Source organism: Nothoprocta perdicaria, unplaced genomic scaffold (genome assembly GCF_003342845.1).
Source record: "Nothoprocta perdicaria isolate Ctin4 unplaced genomic scaffold, notPer1 scaffold_9, whole genome shotgun sequence".
Taxonomy (NCBI): Eukaryota; Metazoa; Chordata; class Aves; order Tinamiformes; family Tinamidae; genus Nothoprocta; species Nothoprocta perdicaria.
The window spans coordinates 4,020,209-4,040,437 of NW_020456198.1; the positions used below are offsets into that span (position 1 = coordinate 4,020,209).

At 46.1% G+C, this 20,229-nt stretch overlaps 1 protein-coding gene across 1 annotated transcript in view; it reads right to left on the reverse strand.

Annotated features, from left to right (window-relative positions):
* The window catches only part of SYNPR (synaptoporin), a 36,557-nt gene extending 17,100 nt beyond the window's left edge, over window positions 1-19,457 (reverse strand). Inside the window, exons 1-2 of the mRNA XM_026052584.1 lie at window positions 19,363-19,457; window positions 6,260-6,384 (exon numbers count right to left, since the gene is read on the reverse strand). Of these exons, the coding sequence (XP_025908369.1) occupies window positions 6,260-6,384; window positions 19,363-19,386 (149 nt within the window). The 5' untranslated portion in view covers window positions 19,387-19,457. The remainder of the gene's footprint in view (window positions 1-6,259; window positions 6,385-19,362) is intronic.
* Between the last annotated feature and the right edge of the window lie 772 nt (window positions 19,458-20,229).

A 20,229-nucleotide genomic window follows, 5' to 3' on the forward strand; every position in this document is an offset into this window, starting at 1 on the left:
ATGAAGATGCAGGAAGGAGCAAACTCTCCGCTGCAGCAAATGGCCTGTCCAGATCATTGCTACCACTTCTTTCCATCTACTTCCCAGGCAGCAGGAGCTCACCTATGCCCCGTGTTCATGCAATGCATGACAATATCCAAACCAACGAGCAAGTTGTAGAAGCAGCAGACAGACCATCTCCTCCTCCACCCCGCAGAACATCAGGCAGAGGACAACACGCAAGAGGTCAGCAGTAAAGGTAAGGCAGAGATGTGGCTGTATCAGATGTGTGGTGGTTTCCTGGGGCTCTTTTTGCACGAGCAAAGGGATTGGAAGCATCAGCCAGGCCTTTTCCCAAACTGCTGGAAAAAAGGTGCTTGCCTTTATGCACGCTTCAAACAAGCGACAAGCAGCAGTAATAGGTGCTCTTTGGTCTCTTCTTGAGAATTCCTAAAAATATGCATTTAAAAGGCTAATTGAGGCAAGGAAAGGAAACCGATGAGCTCAAAACCAGAAAAGCCACTAACTTGCCCGTATTTTACCTGCTTTAATCAGACGAGTGGTGATTTCATGAAACCCTCAGAAGACAGAATTGCAGCTTTCACCGTGCTAATGGAAAGCTGCACTTAGACTGAATGTTTAAGTGCAAGTGATGACTTTAGCCTTTTAACTGGAAAAGTAATCGCATTTGTCACCCTTACAATACACTGGTTTCTTAAACTTTTTATCTTTAAGTGACTATTGGTATAAGTACAGGCATTTTCTTCAATTCTACTATCCTCTTGGTATCAGAAATGAGCCCCATGGGTCATACAAGCACAGAGTAAAGCAGAGACTGTTCCCAGAGCATGTAGGGTTCCTTGGAGACCCACAGAGACCAGAGAGCACCAGTTGGCACAAACTAAGAATTTGTCCTAAAAAAAAAGCTATAGTTATTTGAGTAGCCTGTAGCCATACATGAGCAAACAAACAAAATCTGATCAGAGTGCTGAATTACAGCATTCACTCTCTAATAATAACTACAGCTGGTTACAAAAAACTGAAATATTTTTCCATTAAAAACCGTGTTCATCCAAAGATGAAAAACACATTTGTTGAGCAGACCTGAATCACCTTTTCCCGGGCCCAAGAGGCAAGGTAAGAGCAAGCAACTTTAACAAAGTCAATAGTTCATCGATTACAGCACTCAGCCGGGCTACATAAGCTTAATATTCAAGTCTCTTATGGACTTGTTTCAGCACAGGGACTTGACCAAGGCCTCCAACACCTTCTGCACCAAGAAATTCAGGGGCCAGGGCTGCAGTGGAAGTAATTTGGAAAGTTCTCACTTTTTTACCACTATGGAATAAAGTCTTTACTAAGTTTACAGGGGGAAAAGGCAGGGGGTGGGAGGGAAGCAGGGAAAGGATTTGGGGGAAATAAAAAAGCTTCAGCTTTCCGGCCAGCCCTATAAATTACTAGAATGTATGAGTCACAAATAAAAAAAAGTTAATGCCTGTGTTTCCTAGTTAAAAGACAGATCTTAAGCCTTTGGTCTTCTCTGCATCATTAGGTCACATTAAATATGGAGAGACTTGTATGAAAGTGTCACAATTAGACGTTTCTGTGTCCTGAAGGATTCATCTCCCGAACTTCACACAGCAGGATGCAACGTTAGGCTCTTCACTCACATCATTTCCAGTTTCCACTAACAGCGGTTAAAAGCTAGAAGTCCTCGTTAGGCAAAACTATTCTCCAAATGCCAAAATTAGGCATTAAAGGAACCACTGAGATCACGGTTTGAAACTGTTGTGGAAGAAGATAATTAAAGCTGTGACCCAACCCTTAGTGCCTGTCCTAAAGTGCCAGTTTATATAAGAATATTGCTTAAAGTCTCTAGCTTCCCTGATCTATTATTGAACATGTTTCCCTGCCAGTTCAGATGCTAACCCCAGACCTGCAGGGCTGGAGCTGGGAGTCAGAGTTTGGCAAGGAAAGAGGTTTAAGTAACACAGCTTTTATGGGCTAATTGTTTGTAAAACCATAAGTGAACAAAATGCCTGAGCTGCCAGGCAGCCACGAATGTCTTCTCCAAATACATCCCATGAGCAAGAGTTGCCATTTATGTCTTCATTTGCCCTGTACATCTCCTGCATAGATGCCCCATGTCCAATGCAATGTCTGACATGGCTCTACATCAACTTTTTGGTAATTTCTGCAGTGATATCGTGCCCATCAAGGTACATAGGGGGACAGATCTGGTTTTAAAACAACACTAAAAACAACATGTCTAACATCAAGGCAGTTGTGGAAGTGCCCTACACACCTACAAGTCGGTAGGGCAAGTGACCACCTAGCACCTAATAGCTCTCCCAACCACAATGGTTGTTTGCACTTTTTGACAAAATTATATTTTCTACTGAATTCTGAAACAAGATTTATTAAAACCAAGTTAAAAAGCAACAAAAAAAGGAGGGCTACTACATTTGGACATAGAAATGTGCTAATATAATGGAGACTTTCTTTTTCCCCACAATGAAGGGTTGTTGTGAAGCATAGCAAGCTATCTACTTTCTTCTTGATTATCATCTGCAGCTTACAAGGAGGTAATTTAGCTTTGGCAGTCATATTACAAATGCAAGAATAGCCCAGCCAATGCATGTAGATGAGGCATACACTTTAAAGGGTGCTCAACAGGAACATCCTTATTCAGATGCAATAGTTGGTGAATGAAAAGCTCCCATCAAATACAACTTCTGTGCCTTTTCCTTCAGACACTAGGCTTACTTCAAAAGACAGCTTTACTAGCACACTGGAAAGCTACTAATTGTGATGTAAAATAAAGCAAGAAAAATCAGTATTCATTTTGCTCACTGCTGTGATGCAAAGAAGAACATAGATGTATTAGTACCACCAGGCAATCAAGCCCTCTGCCCTGCATGAAAATACCACTCAACTCTCCCATCACCCATTATATATATTTATACCTACCTTAATCACCCGACTTAAGTGAGACTCCTCACATTTAAGACATGATCATGTGCTCTGAGCCAATGTGCAAGTAGCTTGGAGAAGGAAGACCACCAGAAAAGGTAAGTTACCTCTGAAATGCTCTTTTTAACTGAAAAAACAAAGTTCATCTACTTCATTACACCCCTCTCCTGCCTTGCCTTTCTCCTTGCTCTCAAAACAGTGGCTCCTTCCCATCAGAAGATATTTTAATCCCTGAAAAGCCCTGTGAGCCCTAGTTGCCTGGAGCAAGCCAGAGCTGCTGTCACACAAGTGGGAGCAGAGGGACACAGCTAAGCCCATTTTGCTTCCCCAGACAGGCTTTTTGCCCTCACAGAGAGATGCTGCAATTCTCAGCTCCCAGTACTCACCCATCCGGGCTGTGCATGGCACCAAGCTACTGTCACGGGATTTGATAGAGTCATTTCTCCCTTGGCCAGGAACAGGGATTTGCAGAAATGAGGTAGCCACAAAGCAGTGGGTTATGATATTAGATATTTCTGCTCCGCTGTGCACTCCTTGTCTATACAGCACGCACTGTCAGGGCACTTCTATGCAGAGTTTACTTAAATCAGCAGCTAAAGCAGGCGAAAGTTAAGGGAAAAGTTTAGGTGAAAAATCAAGAGCAGCCTCAAGATCAATCAAGTCATGTAAAACAACACAGCTGCAGATGGAAAAGAGCATCCATCTCAATTCCTGTTACAGGAAGGAGACATTAGGTTTAAATTCAATGGTAGGTTTGGGCTCCTAAATAATTTCAGTCTCACTGCCAAAGCACCCAAGTCCTCTTGCCTGCCTAAGCCATCCCGTTGAACCTCACAGTTTTGCTTACTTACCTAATATTGCTGGCCAAGGTCTAGCTAGGTCGTACTTTTAGGGGGAAACAAGTATCCTCGTGCTCGAAGCAATGGGGACAAGAGCAGCTGCTAGCACAGCTGCAGTTTTCAATCATTTAAAATCACTCTGAAAGGTTTAGCTCAAAAAGCAGCTCTCATATCCAGCTGCTTCAGTGGCACCGCTGCCGGCAGCCAATGTCATCAGGGGTTTGGCAGCCTGTCTTCTGCCACCCACACCTTCTCCAGCTCTCAGCCAATAAACAAAACACTCCAAGCGTTTGAAAAGAAGTTGCCAAGTGACTATGGACTTGCTCAGACCTGGATGCACAAGAACAACTGTTGGGGGATTCATCCTACCTCTGCAAAGCCCACACAGGCAGCAGGATGCAGGTTGGCTGAGTGAGCCCTGCAGAGCCCACTGAAATCTGCTCTGCACAAACCTATGACAACGACAGAAAAGCTCCAAGGAAAGGAAGATGCCATAAGAATAAAGAGGGCTTAGAGTACAGATGCCTTGCCACTGTTCTGAGTCACTTCAGCCACCCTCTCAACCTCTAACACTGGTTCTTCCCAGTGGGGAAGCACTGTTTGTATTAAAAAAAGGGAAGCACTTCATGGTCATTGTTTTGAAGAGGGAGCCTGAGCTCATAGCTCATCTGCCTTTCCCAAGGATATCAACCACTCACATCAGCATTCCCCTCAAAGCTCAGTTCTTTTGTTTGAGAGCAACCCCTCTCCCTGCTCTAGAAGGTGCATGAGGTCCCCATAAAAAAAACTCATAAGTCATGGGAATATTTAGATGAAACTTAATTAAATGCAACTGAGTTCAACAGCAGAACTGGACTGGATTTCCAAGGTTGCTACCATTGCTACTTGCTGCTGTTTGCAATTCTCTGGACACTTATGCAAGCCCAATTCCCAAGCTTTCACACAAAGTTCTGAACTGCACAAGAGCAGAGCGTATCGTTATGTTTCTGATCCAAAATCAGCTGCCTAAGTGTTATCTTCCTTCTCAGATGCAAATATATTCACATTATATCACATATATTTACACATTTGTAGGTTTACATCATGTGGCCAGCTGTTTCAGTATGAGGAAGAGACTTCCCACACTATTCATAGCTGGAAGCTGAACAGGAACAGTTTAAGGACCATGTACAGCTTCAGTCCCAACTGGATCTTTTCTGCTTTGCATCATCTTTCCAGCCTGATGGAATGTTTTAATTACTCAGCAATGTTTCCAGTTTCCTAATAACCAAAACTGTAGGAAACTGCAGATACAGTGACTTTCTTCCAAAGATTGTGTACATGGCCCATTAGAACACCAGGAGATACTTGCTGACTATTTTGCTCTGTTTTATTAACTTTTTACACAAAGTCATATTTTATAATCATGCAAATTAAAAGCACTTTACTGTAGGGTGTATTCTGTAATGAATGCTGGAAAAAAATGACCTATTTGGAAGTGAATCACATTACAAATTCATATAACTCAATTTTCAGAATCCATCTCATGCATACTAAACAGGAGCAAAAGAGCAAATTCAAGAAAAAAGAAAAATTTGTAATAGCAGAAAGTAAGACTCTTTGCTTGGCATATATTTATTATTCCCAGAGCAACAAGTCTAGGAATCAACTTTAGCTTCCATTTTTAGAAAGATGCTGTGTTTTAAAACTAAAATAGTAAATACTACTGTGCCTGTTCTATGCAGAAAATAATCATAAGCAAAACAGCATGTGATTTCCCAGAGAAGCACAAGTTCAGAGTCACGGCATACTGAGCTGGAGATTGGATTATACACTCGTTTCTTAATCGTCTCAATTCCTTAAAGCAAACACTTGTACAGAAATGAAATACAGGTTTCTCCAGCGGCCTTCAGAAGAGCAAGGCTCCTGGTGTTTTGAAGCAGGATCCTTAACAGCAGGTACATTTAGCATGTCTTTACATGATAGCTTTCAAGAATACTTAAACAACAAAAACACATTTTCTGAAGTTGCTATTGATCAGGCATTTAAAGCATTCACTTACCTGAAATGCAGACAGGTAGCAAGCGGAATTTCCAAAAGCACTTCAAGGTTATGGTTAAAATTTGTTTTCTCTTTCACTTCCACCTCTTTGCAGAGTGTCTCTTCAGGGCGCTTGCAACTTGGATGATTTGGGGAAAGTTTCTGCATTTCCAGCTTAACAGCTACTACAATAAAGGCTACTTCATGGCCATTCATTCATGGGCATCATCTTTTTGTTCTTTTTCTTGACTGATTTTCCCAACCTCTACAGTTCCCCTTGCTCCTTCTCCATGCCTGATCCAGCTGGAGTCCCCCCTCCCACACTTGCAGCTCCTGGAAATCATTGGGAAGAGCTCAGGTGTCCCATATTGGTGCTTGACCACAGGCCCAGCTGCAGACAAGCTTCACAGCAGCCCCTCAAATGAGCCACCCAGAACAACAGGCATTACCTGAAAGGGTAGGCGAAGGCTATGTCGATGTTGAGGTCACTCTCCGACTTGTTGGCACAGTCCACACTGACGCGCAGCCCTCCAGAGTACCCACCGCATGTTGCAAATGCAAAGATGGCAAAAAGCTGCCAAAAAACAACAAAACATTTATTTTATTGCAACAACCCATCACACAGGGTGCCCGTCCCACCTGCTTCACTTGCCTTACCAGCTTGAACTCAAGCAGGAAGATCTTAAAGGTGTCATACGGACAAATATTTTCTCAAATGCATCATGAACAGAGTTGGGTAGGACAGATCTTGTTCTGATATTTTATAGCTAAAAACCTGATTTCCTCCAAGATCTACAGTGGTGTGAACCCAGGAAGTGAAAGGTGAAACAGGGGAAAAAATGTAGCAAGTAAATGGAAAGGCAAGTGAATGATATGGACAGATGAAAGGAAACACATCCAGATGCTGCACAGGCACCACAGGAACACAGTTACCCTGAGCTCTGCCAGTCCCAGCACAAGCTGGGAGCATCACTGTCCTACTCAGACTTTGCACGTGCATCGTTTCCTTGCAGGTTGCCCAGTCTGGGGACAATCCATGGGCATTTGGGACAGGGATGGCTGCAGGGTGTGACGGAACAGAGCAAAAGGGCCAGGGCTGCATGGAAGGTGAGCAGAAGATGCACAGAAGAGCAGAGCTGAACCGCAGGTCCAGGAAGGGTCAAGCAGCTCAGCCTCGCATCAGGCACAAGCAGCAACTGCCAGGGAATGGGCCTGAACACGAATTCCTCTGGCATCTGGTCTCAGACCTTCGCTTTGCTGCTCATTATCGGTTCTGTAGAGCCCGCTGTGCCAGAAGCCCGAGTCCATCACTCCTCTCCTTCTAGCAAACATGCTAAAAATAAAGCCCTTGGTCTCCCAGATGGGCTTTCCTGGCAGGCAGAACTTGTAACACTGCATCCATCTCCATGTATCATGTCCCACATCTGTCCCCAGCTACCCACACCCCACACAATTCCAGCACAACCAGCACATTTCACTTGGGGATTGATTTGCAAAGGTGCTGAGGCACCCAGTGATACAGAAAGATAAGAAAAATACTAGATAAATCACTTCCTTACACCAGCCTTGCTGGCAGAATGAGCAGGTACCAGGAAAAATGAGGTTTGCTATAAATTATCTTGTTAAATATTTGCCCTGACATAAGTATTTCTGCCATAATTTGAACAGTGTGCCTTCATCCTAAATGAGACTTAATCATTTCATTTGCAAATACAAGGAGCTGTTCTGCCCTTACACGGGCAACAGCACCAAAAATTGGAATTAATCATCCCAATTTAATTTGTGAGGCACGGTCAGAAAACAACATATTAAGGAGTACAGGGGAGATTGGCACTGACCTGCTTTCTGTCCTAACTAATGATGTGGCAAACGCAAGCCTTTTGCAGAGGCACAGGGAGCCACAAAGATTAATACATTGCAATAAATAAAGCAGGCACTGAAGGGCGCAACGCCACAAACCAGTGGCCACGTCTTCCTTCGCCCATCAGCCTCAGTGCTCAACAGGGACACGGGCTGAGGAAGACAATGCTTTGCAGACACATCTCTCCCGATGAAGTAACGGGTGTGAGGATAAGCCCATGCCCCTAAGCCTAAGGAGCCACTGTTACATAAGGACTGGAGGACCTTCATCAACCCAGCTGCTGAAAGACAACACAGAGATGAGATATACCCAAATTTGCACCTTTTCCTCTCCTCTTTTGAGAGCAGACTCAGACAGCTGAAACCTCAGCATCTCAGGCAGCTTAGAACAAGCCTGTGCTCACCCCTGTGCCCAAAGGCTTCTCAGCTGCCTTCACCCTCAGCAATCCCTCCTTCCTCTCCAGCCACAACAACCTAGACTGGTCACTGCTTTTGAGCCCCACCAGAAGCTCTGCCCACAAGCACCTTCAGAACAAGGGAAAGGGAGAGTGGAGGCCGCTGGAGACCTTTATACCCAACCTCAGCAAGGGCTTGGCCAGCCCAGTTTGGCTCCAGGTGCTGCTAACGGCTGCCCACATTTCACCTGCACAGAAGTATATTTACATTTTGCATTGCAGGAGAGAAGAGTGACATTATAAACTTCTGCTATTTCGCTGGAGTTTCCTGGCAAAGTAGCAGATAATTTTTCTCTTGCCCAAGTAACCTTCATCCTCCTAGCTCTGCATGTATTTTGTTTTTAAGTTTCATTGCTTTATGTTGTTGGTTGAGTGCTTGCTGCATTAAGCCAAGATTTACTCGCCGTTTTGTGCGTGCCGTAATTCTGTGGCAGTTGCAAGAATGTTGTAAACACCACTGTATTTTATTACAGCAGGATTTGTGTAAATGGCAGTTGTAAACCTCATAATGGGAGCTTTATGGGCCAAATTCAATAAAACCTCCGTCTGAGAGGTAATTTTATTGAATGTGGCCTTTCCGAAATTGAAAAGTTTATGGAAAAGAGAGAAAGCGTTTCCCTATGTTCCTATTTATTCCTTGCCTATAAATCTCCACTTAGCGCTCGTCCCGGCTGCACTGTGCATGCATATTGCTTTCCCCCTTCACCATGGATAAATCTTAGATAAATCAAAAGGCATTTGACACGTCTTTAACGAGGCTGCGTGTCTCTGAAGGCAGCAGTGTCCTCCTGAGCAGTGATCAAAACCCCAGCCCTGCTTGTGCCGTGGTGCTACTCCCGCTGCGAGCTCCCAGCCTTGGCTACATCTCTGTAAGTGAAGGTGGGTCTTGCAGTATCACTTCACTGATAAAAACAATATTTACCACGGTCCGGTATAATAATAAATAGTGTTGGCTGTAGAAGAGGATTAGAATGTTATAAAGATCAAATAAACTACATAACAATTTGAGAAAAAAATATAATTTCCCACTGAGCACGTGCTCCACTTCAGGGCGGACAAGGATCCATGGTATGATATATCAGATGGCTTGGGGGCCCAGCTCCTTCTCTAATGCCAGCTTTGGAGGTGGTGAATCCTCTAATTCTGTGCTCAGGAGCCGCTCGTCACCCAGGGACAGGGCTCGCAGCAATAGGTGCACGTATTTGCACTCGTGCATCAGCTCCACGCTCCCTTCATTTGAGCTGCCTGTGGAACCCGGCTCCTGATCCAAGGCTGTCCCTTCATTTACAATCCTAACACCCTCCTCAGCAAAAGGGCCCTGTGCAAGCGGAGCCCTGGAGAAGTTTAAATCCCGGCTGTGCATTAGACGGTTGGCAGTATCTTGGCGCACGACCCTGGGCATCACTCATCCCACCACGTAAGAGAAAAATGGGACGATTTCCTATCACATCCATGCGCTTGGCGTTCAGACAATTCCCCTCAATGCCTTCTGCGCGACAAGCTCAGGTTAGGAACCCGTGGAAGGCAGAGCCGTTTGTGACAAGCCGAGCTAAAAGGCTTATGTAGAGCATGTTGCAGCTAAAACATCCTGTTAGGAAGATAACACTGTCATTTAAAATCGATGAAACTTTTATATAAGCCAGGAGCGCTTCCCAGGAGCATGTTTCCCTCTTACAATCCATCGATCCTGCACTCCAAGTCCCCAGGCAGGAAGGCAAACTCCCATCTCATCTGCTCTTGGATGTGTCTCCATCGTAAGAAGCATCCTGATAATCCTGCCTCAAGCTGCCAGGGCAAAGGCAGGTTGTGAAGGACCTGTGGGTCGGGAAGCACGTTGGCCTTCAACACTTCTGCTTTGGGCTGAGAGAGGCAAATTGGAATTAATCTGTTGAACACCTTCCTAGGAAGGCTCTGCCCCCTTCCTTGCTCAATACCCAAAAGCCAACGGGAACATCTGACATTTCTAAAGAGCAACGCGAAGCATCTGAAATATTTAATCATTTTTATTAGCTCCTTTACACATTCAAAATGCTTTACAGACAGACATTTTTCTGGCACAGTTTGCATCAAATATCTCTCGTTCTCCAAGCTCTTCCTAAAAAAGAGACGGCAACCGTTTGCCAAATGTAATATTGTTTTACACTGTACCCCATGTGGGACAGGAGCATGCAGGGCTGGGGAGCGCTCCAAGCACCCTGGGGACATCACCCTGCAGCCCACATCCCTTACTGAGCACCTCGTTAAACTCAGATCATTTATTTTTAGAGCGGAACCAGTGACTGAACATTATTATTAAGACTGTAAAGGGAGATTTGGAAACACTAAATGACTGTACGGGAAAACATTTACTGCCGAGCCAACGGCCTCAAATACGTGAGCAGTGAGAGATTAGGAAGCACTCTCTCCTCCAGGTTTCTTTTTTAGATCCTGGCATTTTTCCCGTGCAAATCCAAGCTGCAGACTTCCTGGAACCACTGCTCCTCCACACAAGCCTTTGCGCATGGGAGATTATCAGATTATTGACTTTGGGGTTCCTAATCACATCGAGTCGCCTGGTTGATAAATGGGCGCTGGGCAGCAGTGGGGCTGGGGGTACCAAGGCCATGGCAGCCATGCAGGCACACTGAAATACCCCCTCCTCCTGTGAGAAATAAAGTACAGAGCAAGTGCCCACTAACTGTGGGGATTTATCATGCACCTTTAGAAGTAAAGAGCAGTCTTGCAAAGAGCCATCCTGCCTGGATCTACTCAGCGTGGATGGGAAAGCATCACTGTGCAGGATGAGGATGAGCATCTTGGAGTCTGGGCTTGAAGGACCACCCAGTCCCTGCCCGGGGCTGGTGTCCAGCTGTGCAGTCGCCAACCCAACAGGACCTACAGTCTAACATGGACCACTGAGTGAGTCCATCAGCGCCCATCAGAGATCAGCCTGAGCTGGGACACACATGGCTCTGGCTCAGCAGTGACCCTGGCCTGCAAAAACACAATTTCTGCCCTAAATTGGTGTCAGCTCAGTAGGAAGGATGGGAAAACAGCAGCTATGCTGTGACATTCTCATCCCATCCACTGCCCACAGCTTCAAGCCTCCCCGTTGCCCGTTACAGCTCCCCAGCAGAAAACGGCCCTCGATGGTGCTGCTGGCCTGGAAAGCCCAGACCCCGGCAGGGAAGGTTTTAGCTCTCCATGGCAGCAGTAGTCCTGCAACATCATCTGTTTAAAGCACATCATTTCATTTAATGCTTTGCATGTTTTAAAATGAAAAAAAAAAAAAACTTAATTTGATTCTTAATGGAAAGACTTATGGAAATGAAATTGGGGTATTTTTAGTGAGTAAAGATCATGTTATAATGATTTGGTTCTACAATACTTTAATTCCAAGGAGACAATTTTCTGTCTTTTTCTTTGAAGAAATTCTTTATCTTCTTTATTCATCTTTCATTGATTATTCTAAAAACCCATTTAGCTCCACCACATAATGGTATGGTAGTCTTTTCTCATTATATTTTAATAGAATAAAACCCAACAGTATAAGGGCGGATTAGATAGCCATTCTTTGAGGTAAAGAACATTGTTCCTCCAGATGGCCAGACAGAATCTGAGTAATGCTTTCCCTATTTATTAAGTTCAAAATGTAATGCAAGATGATGAGACGTATTTCATCCAGTATTTAATGGGTCAGCCATAAAGTTGAAAGCTAAGGCTAAGGCTGGCAGGATGCAAAGAAGAGTTAACGTGCGGAAAATAAAGACATATTTAGAGCATCTTCTTGGAGTTAGTGAACTGAGAGGCTGTCACAGAACAAAGACATTCACAGGACCCAGGCAGAGATCCGGAGCTGCTCCAGCCCTCTGTGAACCACTTGTCAAAGGTCTGAGTTACTTAAAGACATTTACAAGCACCTGAGATTTTTTTCTTATTGTACAAATTGATTTCTGCACATGGACTTTGACAGCCTGGCAATGATTCTTCCACGAAACGAAATACCCCCTGTGGACAGATTTATGATGAGCTGAGATAATTACCGGGTATATACTGCTTCACTTGGGATATACTGTGCAGTATGGAGGCTTTACTGTGTTTAAAGGCTGTGGCTCTTTTTTTTCCCTCGATGCATAGATTAGCCTGAAGTTGCTCCACATTTGCACCCTCTTCTGTTAAGGAGGTGGAAGTAAGAGTTAGATTTGTCCCTATGATCCCTGAATATCTCGTGTTGTGACATGCATCTCGTCAGCACAGACATGCCTTCCTCCCTGGGCCTGACAACCTTCCCCATCCAAGACTGCAAGCAAAAGAAAGAAACTCTCATCTCTCCTTTGGACAGATGTTAGAACGGGGCCCAAAGCCACAAAGTCAGCCCAGGAGAGCAGCCAACTGCCTGTTCCCAGCCCAGCCCATGTCACCTTTGGGGCTGGTCACCTGCAAAAATTGGGGCCAATGAGGAACAAAGCCATATTCATGCAAAGGAGATGTTTTCTACAATGTGATGTTGATTCTAATGCTCTTAACAGGAGAGGTTGGGTGATGTGACAACTCTTTGGGCTCATGCATAAATGCAATTAATTCTGCTTCTACTCCCTCTTGAAAACACCGGTTTCGGTAAGGCTCCAGGGACTGATTATATGGGATTTATTGGGTAATGAGTGCAAACATTTAATTATGAAATTAAAAAGGTTGGGTGGTTGCTCGGTTGCTTGCTTGATCAGTGGCTTTACAGAGCTCCTGTGGCTTGGTGCTGCAGCAGGGCAGAGGCGAGAGGCGGGAAGGATCCATGGGGTCTCTCCCCATCTCCCGCATGGAGCACATTGGCACCGGGGCAGCTGTGGCTTTGCTGGTGCAGGGCCCGAAAACCCTATCAGCACCCGGAGAGGACAGAGCTTGTCCTGGGGGTGAGGACGGACAGGCGAGACGCTGCTTCCCACGGGGCTGCCTGGCTCACAGCATCCCCTGATGCAGGCACCGCCTGATGCAAGGCACTGCCAAGTAGGACTTACTCCCTCTGACCAACACGGGATCTCAGTTAGCTCTGAGTGGAACCCACGTGTGCAGAGCAACTGAGAAGGGAAAGTGCCTCCGGGCTAAGGGAAGTGCCTCCGGCCACCGCGGTCCCTGCGATGGTGATCAAGAGCCCGCCACACCAAAGAGCACCGAAGAGCCTGCAAAAGCCAGTGCTGCACGTACGGAGCAGTGCATCCCCCTGCACTTGGCTGGGGCCAAGCATCCCTCCCGGCATGGGAACCCGGCCGTGCTGCTGAGCCCTCGCAGCAGCGCGTGGGCACTGCCAAAATTGCTTCGTTCTCTCATTTGCACCTTTGTGAGGCTCCTGTGCCTCCGTCATGCTGTATTATTTATGACCTAATCATTGCCCAGGAATTATCCTTTTGCTGAGATGGCTCTGGGTGAATGGAAGGGTATTAACCTCATTAGTATCACGTCTGCGCTCATCCGAGGCCATTAGGAGCTTCCTCCCAGACCTGGGGACTGCTGTGTCCCTATGCAATGCGTCATCTCCACCCACCCTCTTCTCACAAATATTCAAGTCCGCATGCAACTCCGTCCCGTTTCCCAAGTGGACTTAAGGGAATAGAGGGCAATGATCTAGATTGTGAAGGAAGCTGGAATGAGATCAAAGCAGAGCCCTTGGGACTGATAATGAGGAGGATCTGAAAGTGCTTCCAGATTGCTAAGCAATGAGGCCTCCAGCCCCTCCTTGTCAAAGGAGCAATATTGTCTGCAGATGATGGACCAGCATCACCAAAGCTGGCCATTTTTTTCCTTCTTGCCACCTCACAGCACCTGAATGCTTTCCTGAATGTTATACACGGGCAAGATCAAGGGGTATCAAGGGTCCTCCTCCCCTGCTCAAGCTCAAGACTTCTTTCCTGGTCCCTACCCATTCTCTCTAAAGCACCTTTAATGATCCAGAAAACTTGATTCTGCCAGATCTGAGCTTTGCCTCGGTGTCCCAAACTGCAGGACATGTCAGATCACCTCAAACCTACCTGGATGGAAAACTCCCTGCCAGTTCAAACCTGCAAGCTCAGCTCAGGGAACTGAAAGGGAATTTGCTCCTGGCTAACTATCAGCTCACATGCTAAAAACAATTACTTTCCTAGTAATTAAAATGATAGGCAATAAATGAAAGTTTGCCTTGCTGACCTTTGGGAATTCACTGCGAGCATTTTGAGCAAGGAACATTTTCAAAATTAAAACCTCGCTTTCCTCTTCCTCAACTTCTCTCATATTCTGGCCTTAGCACTGGCACTGTTCTGCTTCCCAACAGTTCATCATAAAGAACACCTAAACACATTCATTAAGGAAATTATAATATCGCTGTCCTTAAACTAAAAGAAGATTTCTTATCTTGCTAGACACACTTCATTGGACCAATTAAAATCATCTTTTTCCTCTACATGCTCATCCTCGCTGTGTTTCTCCACACATATCCTGCCTGTCTCCTTTTCCTTTCACACCCTTTCACTCCTGTTTCCTGAAACCTGCAGCTGTACCTGGTTCTGGAGACACAAAAGAGGCAACAAAAAAAATACTTGGGGGGGAAAAAAAAAATGGCTGAATTCTCCCCATTTCCTTTGTGTTACAAAATACTTGCAATTCGGAAATAATCAGGCTTCCCTTTCTTTCTCTCAGCTGCCGGCAGCTGTTGTGTATCTTCTGTATCACTTCCCAAAGTACTTCAAATCCTACCAGGCCCAGGAGAAAGCAAGCACTTGTTTAAAACCAATAATGCATCAATATGTGCTTGGCTGTTGCAATCCTTATACCGGCACTGCTGGAGATGATTACCTAGCTTTTATAGCTGCAGATTCAGACTTGTGGAATAAAATCAGGCCCAATAAAATAAGGAAACAAAGAAAGCGTAAGTGGAATGGAAAAAAAGAAAAAAAAATGAACATGCAGAACATGCTGTAAATTCAGGATCAGGTAAAAGCTAATTATGGTCATGCTCACTAAAAAGAAGAGGACGCAGCAAGGAAGATAGACTTATTAATTATTTGTATTATGGTAGCACTTAGAAGCCCCAATCCTTTAACTGGCACTAGCTGTGCTATACATGGCAAACACTCAAATATATCTTTGGGTAATTGCACACATTTTTAAGGAAAATGTGCAAGTGCTCTGTTCTTTCACCTTCAGCTGTTTCTGGTTTGTCGATGCTGCTAAAGGAGACCGACTTAACCATCAATCTCATTTTGAGCAGCTCCCTCGATGCTCATGGGTCAAAGAACAAATAATTCAGTATTAAGGCATCTCCACTCATGGCTGGCGAGGGCAAACAACAGCAGAGCACGTGTAACAACAGGGCATTAACGTATATGTCGACATCCCCATCCTGTCTTGGTGCGGGAAACTCTCCCTGTTGCTCATAGGGACATTGCATTCTCACCGACTCCATGCAAATTTGATTGCTTTTCTAATTAAGATATATTTTATGGTAATCTACCAAGCCCCTCAGACTAAATCACTCAGTTAATCTGTTGTTAGTGCCCATATGTTTACAGCTTCTGAGCCGGATGCAGCAGATTTGCTTCGCTGGGGCCGTGCGCTGATGGATGAGCCACTGCACAGTGATGCAGTGGTGCACAGTGATGCAGCGGTGCACAGTGATGCAGTGGTGCACAGTGATGTGCAGTGGTGCACAGTGGTGTGTGGTGGTGCACACTGGCGTGAGGTGGTGCACAGTGGTGTGAGGTGGTGCACAGTGATGCAGTGGTGCACAGTGATGTGCAGTGGTGCACACTGGTGTGCGGTGGTGCACACTGGTCTGCGGTGGTGCACAGCAAGGCACACCTTATCACCCCAAACTGACACTAAGCCAGACAGGCGTCTTGGGCACTCAGTGCGTTGGGAAGAAAATAAAGGGCCCTGCTCTGCAGATAAAGCACCCTGTACTGATCACCTGTCTCTCGCCTTGTTGCTACAGTAGGGCTCAGCACATATTTTTTCATTTTCCTTTTTTTTTTTTTTTCCTTTCCTTTTTCCCTTCCAAAATAATACGTTGTATGTGACAGGAGAGGAAGGCTGGAGAGTTTCATAGTATCCTTAGGTCTTTGGCCCAATACTTGCCTACCAAAGCAAAGAGAAGCTCTGTTACAGATTCAAGGGTGCTGAACACCCTCCCTGGGCAAAGAGCAGTGACCCCATTTGCAAATTAAGGATGAGTGAAGCCAGAACCTGCATCTGCACTGGATCCAGAATCAAATAAAAACCAAGTAACCACAGTTCAGTTCTGCTTCCAATAACCCTTCGCATCTAGGCAGGTGCGTGTGGACCAAGCCCGAATCCCACCTGCAGCTCCAACACACTGATGGGCCCCTTCCAACTTCTCAGGGGTTGCTGCTATTCCACCAAGCACCCTGACGAGGACGTAAATCACGCCCATGGTCCTGCCCGGGCTCTCCCAAAACGGTGTCTCTTGCCCATGGACAGGCGCGTGGTGGGCTGGCAGAGAGCAGCTCCATCGCTGCAGAGCCCCGACGGCTGCACCCTGCCAAGGGGAGGCTCACGGAGGTGCCTGGTGCTGGGATTTCACATGCAGGCGTGTGCGGAGCCTCGGCAGCCGTTCCATGAGGCTGCTCGCGTTGGCTCCAGTCAAGCAGTGGTTGTTCTGCTGTTCTGCTTGTCAGATAGAGACGTAGCACTTGCCAGTCCCTGATCCAAGGCTCTCCTCACCCCATCCCCACGCCTGCCTCCCATAGCAGTACCCACACGGGCAGTGACCCTGGGGACCTCGGAGCTGCTCAAGCCAGCTGGGCTCACAGCCCCAATCCATCCCATGCATCTCGAGGTTCTGCATCTCCAAGGGTGGGAGCACTGTGAGTTGTAGCCACTCGCGTTCAGATCCCCCAGGAAAAGAGCTCAAAGGCAAAATCAGGAAAGACCAACCTCTAGATCAGGTTGCCATCTGCCATGCTATGTTCAGGGAAATATTCCCTGCAAAAAAATGGTCATATAATTGTACAGGAGCTCCTAATAGAAAAGGACATTAAAAATAAAACACCACCTGCCATCACCAGCAGTGACAGGCAGCTGCTATCCAATATCAACACGAATAGCATTTTCCTTGTTGAGTGCCTATTGATTTGAACGGGATTAAAAGAGGTGAGGAAAGGATTCATTAAGTGTTCCAAGGACTTGGCTAAAAAAAGAATATCTGGTATTCAGGAGGAGCCAGATATTTGGGAAATGAATCTTTCAAGAGTGTAAGGAATTTCTCCGGGAACCGTTTGTGCTTCTCCAGGCTCTGCTGGATGCCTCACAGCCGACGAGACTAATCTCAAAGGGAAAGGTCTCCAAGCTCTAGGAACTGCTAAAATAATGTTTCAAATGCCTTTGAAATCCTCCAAAAGGCAAGCGGTGGGGCTGGCTTTGGGGTAGCATCAAGCAGAGCCGCCCTCAGACCTGTGAACACGGAGTAGCTAGAGATGCAGGAGCATCACACACAGCAATGTGAGCACGGGCAGTGCTGGAGCGAATGCACCCCAGAAGGGCTGCGGGATGCAGCTCCCAGCCATGCTGATGTCCCATAGGAGACCTGACGGTGCCCACAGGGCTGAAGGACCTCCTGGCCTTCAGTCAACCCAAACAGTCCTGGCCACTTTTCCTGCTTAAAGCCGAGCTGAAGCAGCTTCCTTCCAAACAGCAGCGTGTGCAGTTTGCTGGGAAGTCTGTTCCCCCCACTACGGTGGCACAGAAACCCCCTTGGCTCAGAGCAGGAGCTGTGTCCTCAGCACATCCCATCCAGTCCTTTCCATGCCGGTGTCACCCACACAGGTGCCTGGAGCATCTTCCACCAGCTGTGCAGGAGGACACTGAGCTGCAGGATGAGGCTCAGAAAGCAGGTGAGATTTGCACTGCTCACACACCGATGCCCTGCACACCTGAGGCATTAAATGACTTGTGCAAAAGACGGTGCCTGTCAGGTACATCTTGCTCCCTAACACCATGCTGAACCCATGCATTTAGGGAAGATTAAAAAATCAACAAGCCACCGAGCTTGGTGCACATGGGAAGGAAAGTGTAACTCTCGCATTTTGAAAAAAAAAAAAGACTAAACTCTTCCAAAACCAGTCTGAAATGACTAAGCAGTTATTGCTGTTCTGAAACTGCTCTCTAAAAAGAGTTCAGCTTAGTCTGCCAGACACCACATCCTTACCTGCTCTTATGGGTATAATAAACCCAGTTAGAGCCTCCCAACATCCTATTAAAGTACATTTCATATATCTATTAGCATGCCATGATATCCTGAGAGTAGGTAGATTACACTGGGTCTCATATGTTGATTTTCCAAGGAGTTATGCACTGAGGCACGTCCGCACGGCAGCCCCAGCTTGTACTCCAGCTGGAGTTTTTAAAGACTTCCGAAACACCAGAGAAATCAACTCCCATGGATGCAATTCAAATGCGAAAGAACCTAGGTGCCAATAAAACAAATATAATGCTGCAAAATCAAATATTTATTACACCACCTGAAAGCATTACAGCTCGGCATCTTATTTTGCTCGGCTGTCCTCTCACCGTCGCTGCCTTGCGCTGCCTGGAAAGCAGAGCAGGAGCAGCGCCGGGCGCGATAAATAACCGTATCGCACCGTTATTTCCAGGTAACCAGGAGGCTCCAACTCAGCCAAGGATGCCAAGGAAGGCGGCTGCCGAGCTGCGCGGAGCCCCCAAGGCAAAGCAACAGTCCCTGACCTGTCCCAGCGATTCTGCACTCTGGAAAGAAAGCTGTTTTGTTGCCCACTGCAAAGATTTTCCTGTGCACTTTACCGAGGAGCATGTTCCTGCCCACCTGCCTTCAGATTGATCTTAGGTAAATACACAGTCAGATATTCGTACTTCAGTTTGATCAATATCAACCAGCTCTTTCTGAAATTTCTGCTACTAAACATTGCTGCATTATTTTCTTTTTCTGGAGCCTTTGATTAAAGAAACTTGGTAAATCAGAATTCCTTCCCTCTTAATCCTTGCTCTGCACATTGCTGCTGTAGAAATGAAGCGCAAAGCAAGTTTTCCAAGCAGGCACCCCCCTCTGCAAAGCAAAATACAACACAAAAATAATGCACTGTATATAAAAAACAGGGAACAGCTGGGCACAGCATGAGAGTACGGAGAAAGCCAAAATGAAAAAAACAACTCGGTGGGCTTCATGATTACTGTAAACCCCTCCTTTCCCCCCAAAAACAAAACAGTTACACAAATAAATACATATGCATGTAACTTACCGGAGCAAATATCACCATACACATTTACAAAAGGATTTATAATCCAACTGGTGTCTCCTGAAATAAAGCAAGGTTTGTCTCATACTAAAAATAAAGGCTCCCAAAAGCTTCTCACAGGAGAGGGAGAGAGAGAGCGAGCGAGAGCGCGCGCGAGAGCACCAGCTCCTTGTCTCTCTTTTTATGAAGCAAATAAGGAGAGCAAGAAAATCAATGCCGAGAGAAAGTGAGATGATATACCAATCAGGCAGCAGCCCCAGCCTTATTTGCGGAGCAATGGCAAGATGGTCACATTATTAGACGGCGCCTAAGGAGAGAAATCGCGTGCTCTGCCCTGGGCGAGGAGCTCCCTGCTGCAGGTAGCACCAGGGTGGGCTGCGAGGTGCAGCCCATTCCTCCCTGCTGCTGATGCACAAGGGCTTCGTTTTACAGGAGCGTGCTACAGGGAAAGGGGCACTTTGCGATTCTGGGCTGAACTTGCACAAAGGTTAAGCATGCTCTGGATCTGTGGTACTTCCGAGCTGTCGTGGGTGCAGAATTACCCGCCGGCTGGTTTTAGGGGGCTTCCTGGAGTATTTATTACATTTTGACAGATGTTCACAGGATGCCTCTCACTGGGTCTCATAAATCTCTGCAGCAGCTACTGCCAAGAGCCCGTTCAGAGAGGGGAAAGGAGCCTTTGCTTCCCATGTATTTAAATGTGCACTCAAGTTCTCACAGGGCTGGACATCAAAAGCATATTTTTGGGACCTTAACTTTTTCCTCTTTCTGTGTATCAAAGCAAACCTATGGGGTACCCATGGGTTCCTCTGCCAAAAGAGGGGTAAATTCTGTCAATTTACCAAAACAAAAGCTTTGCTGTGCACCTAT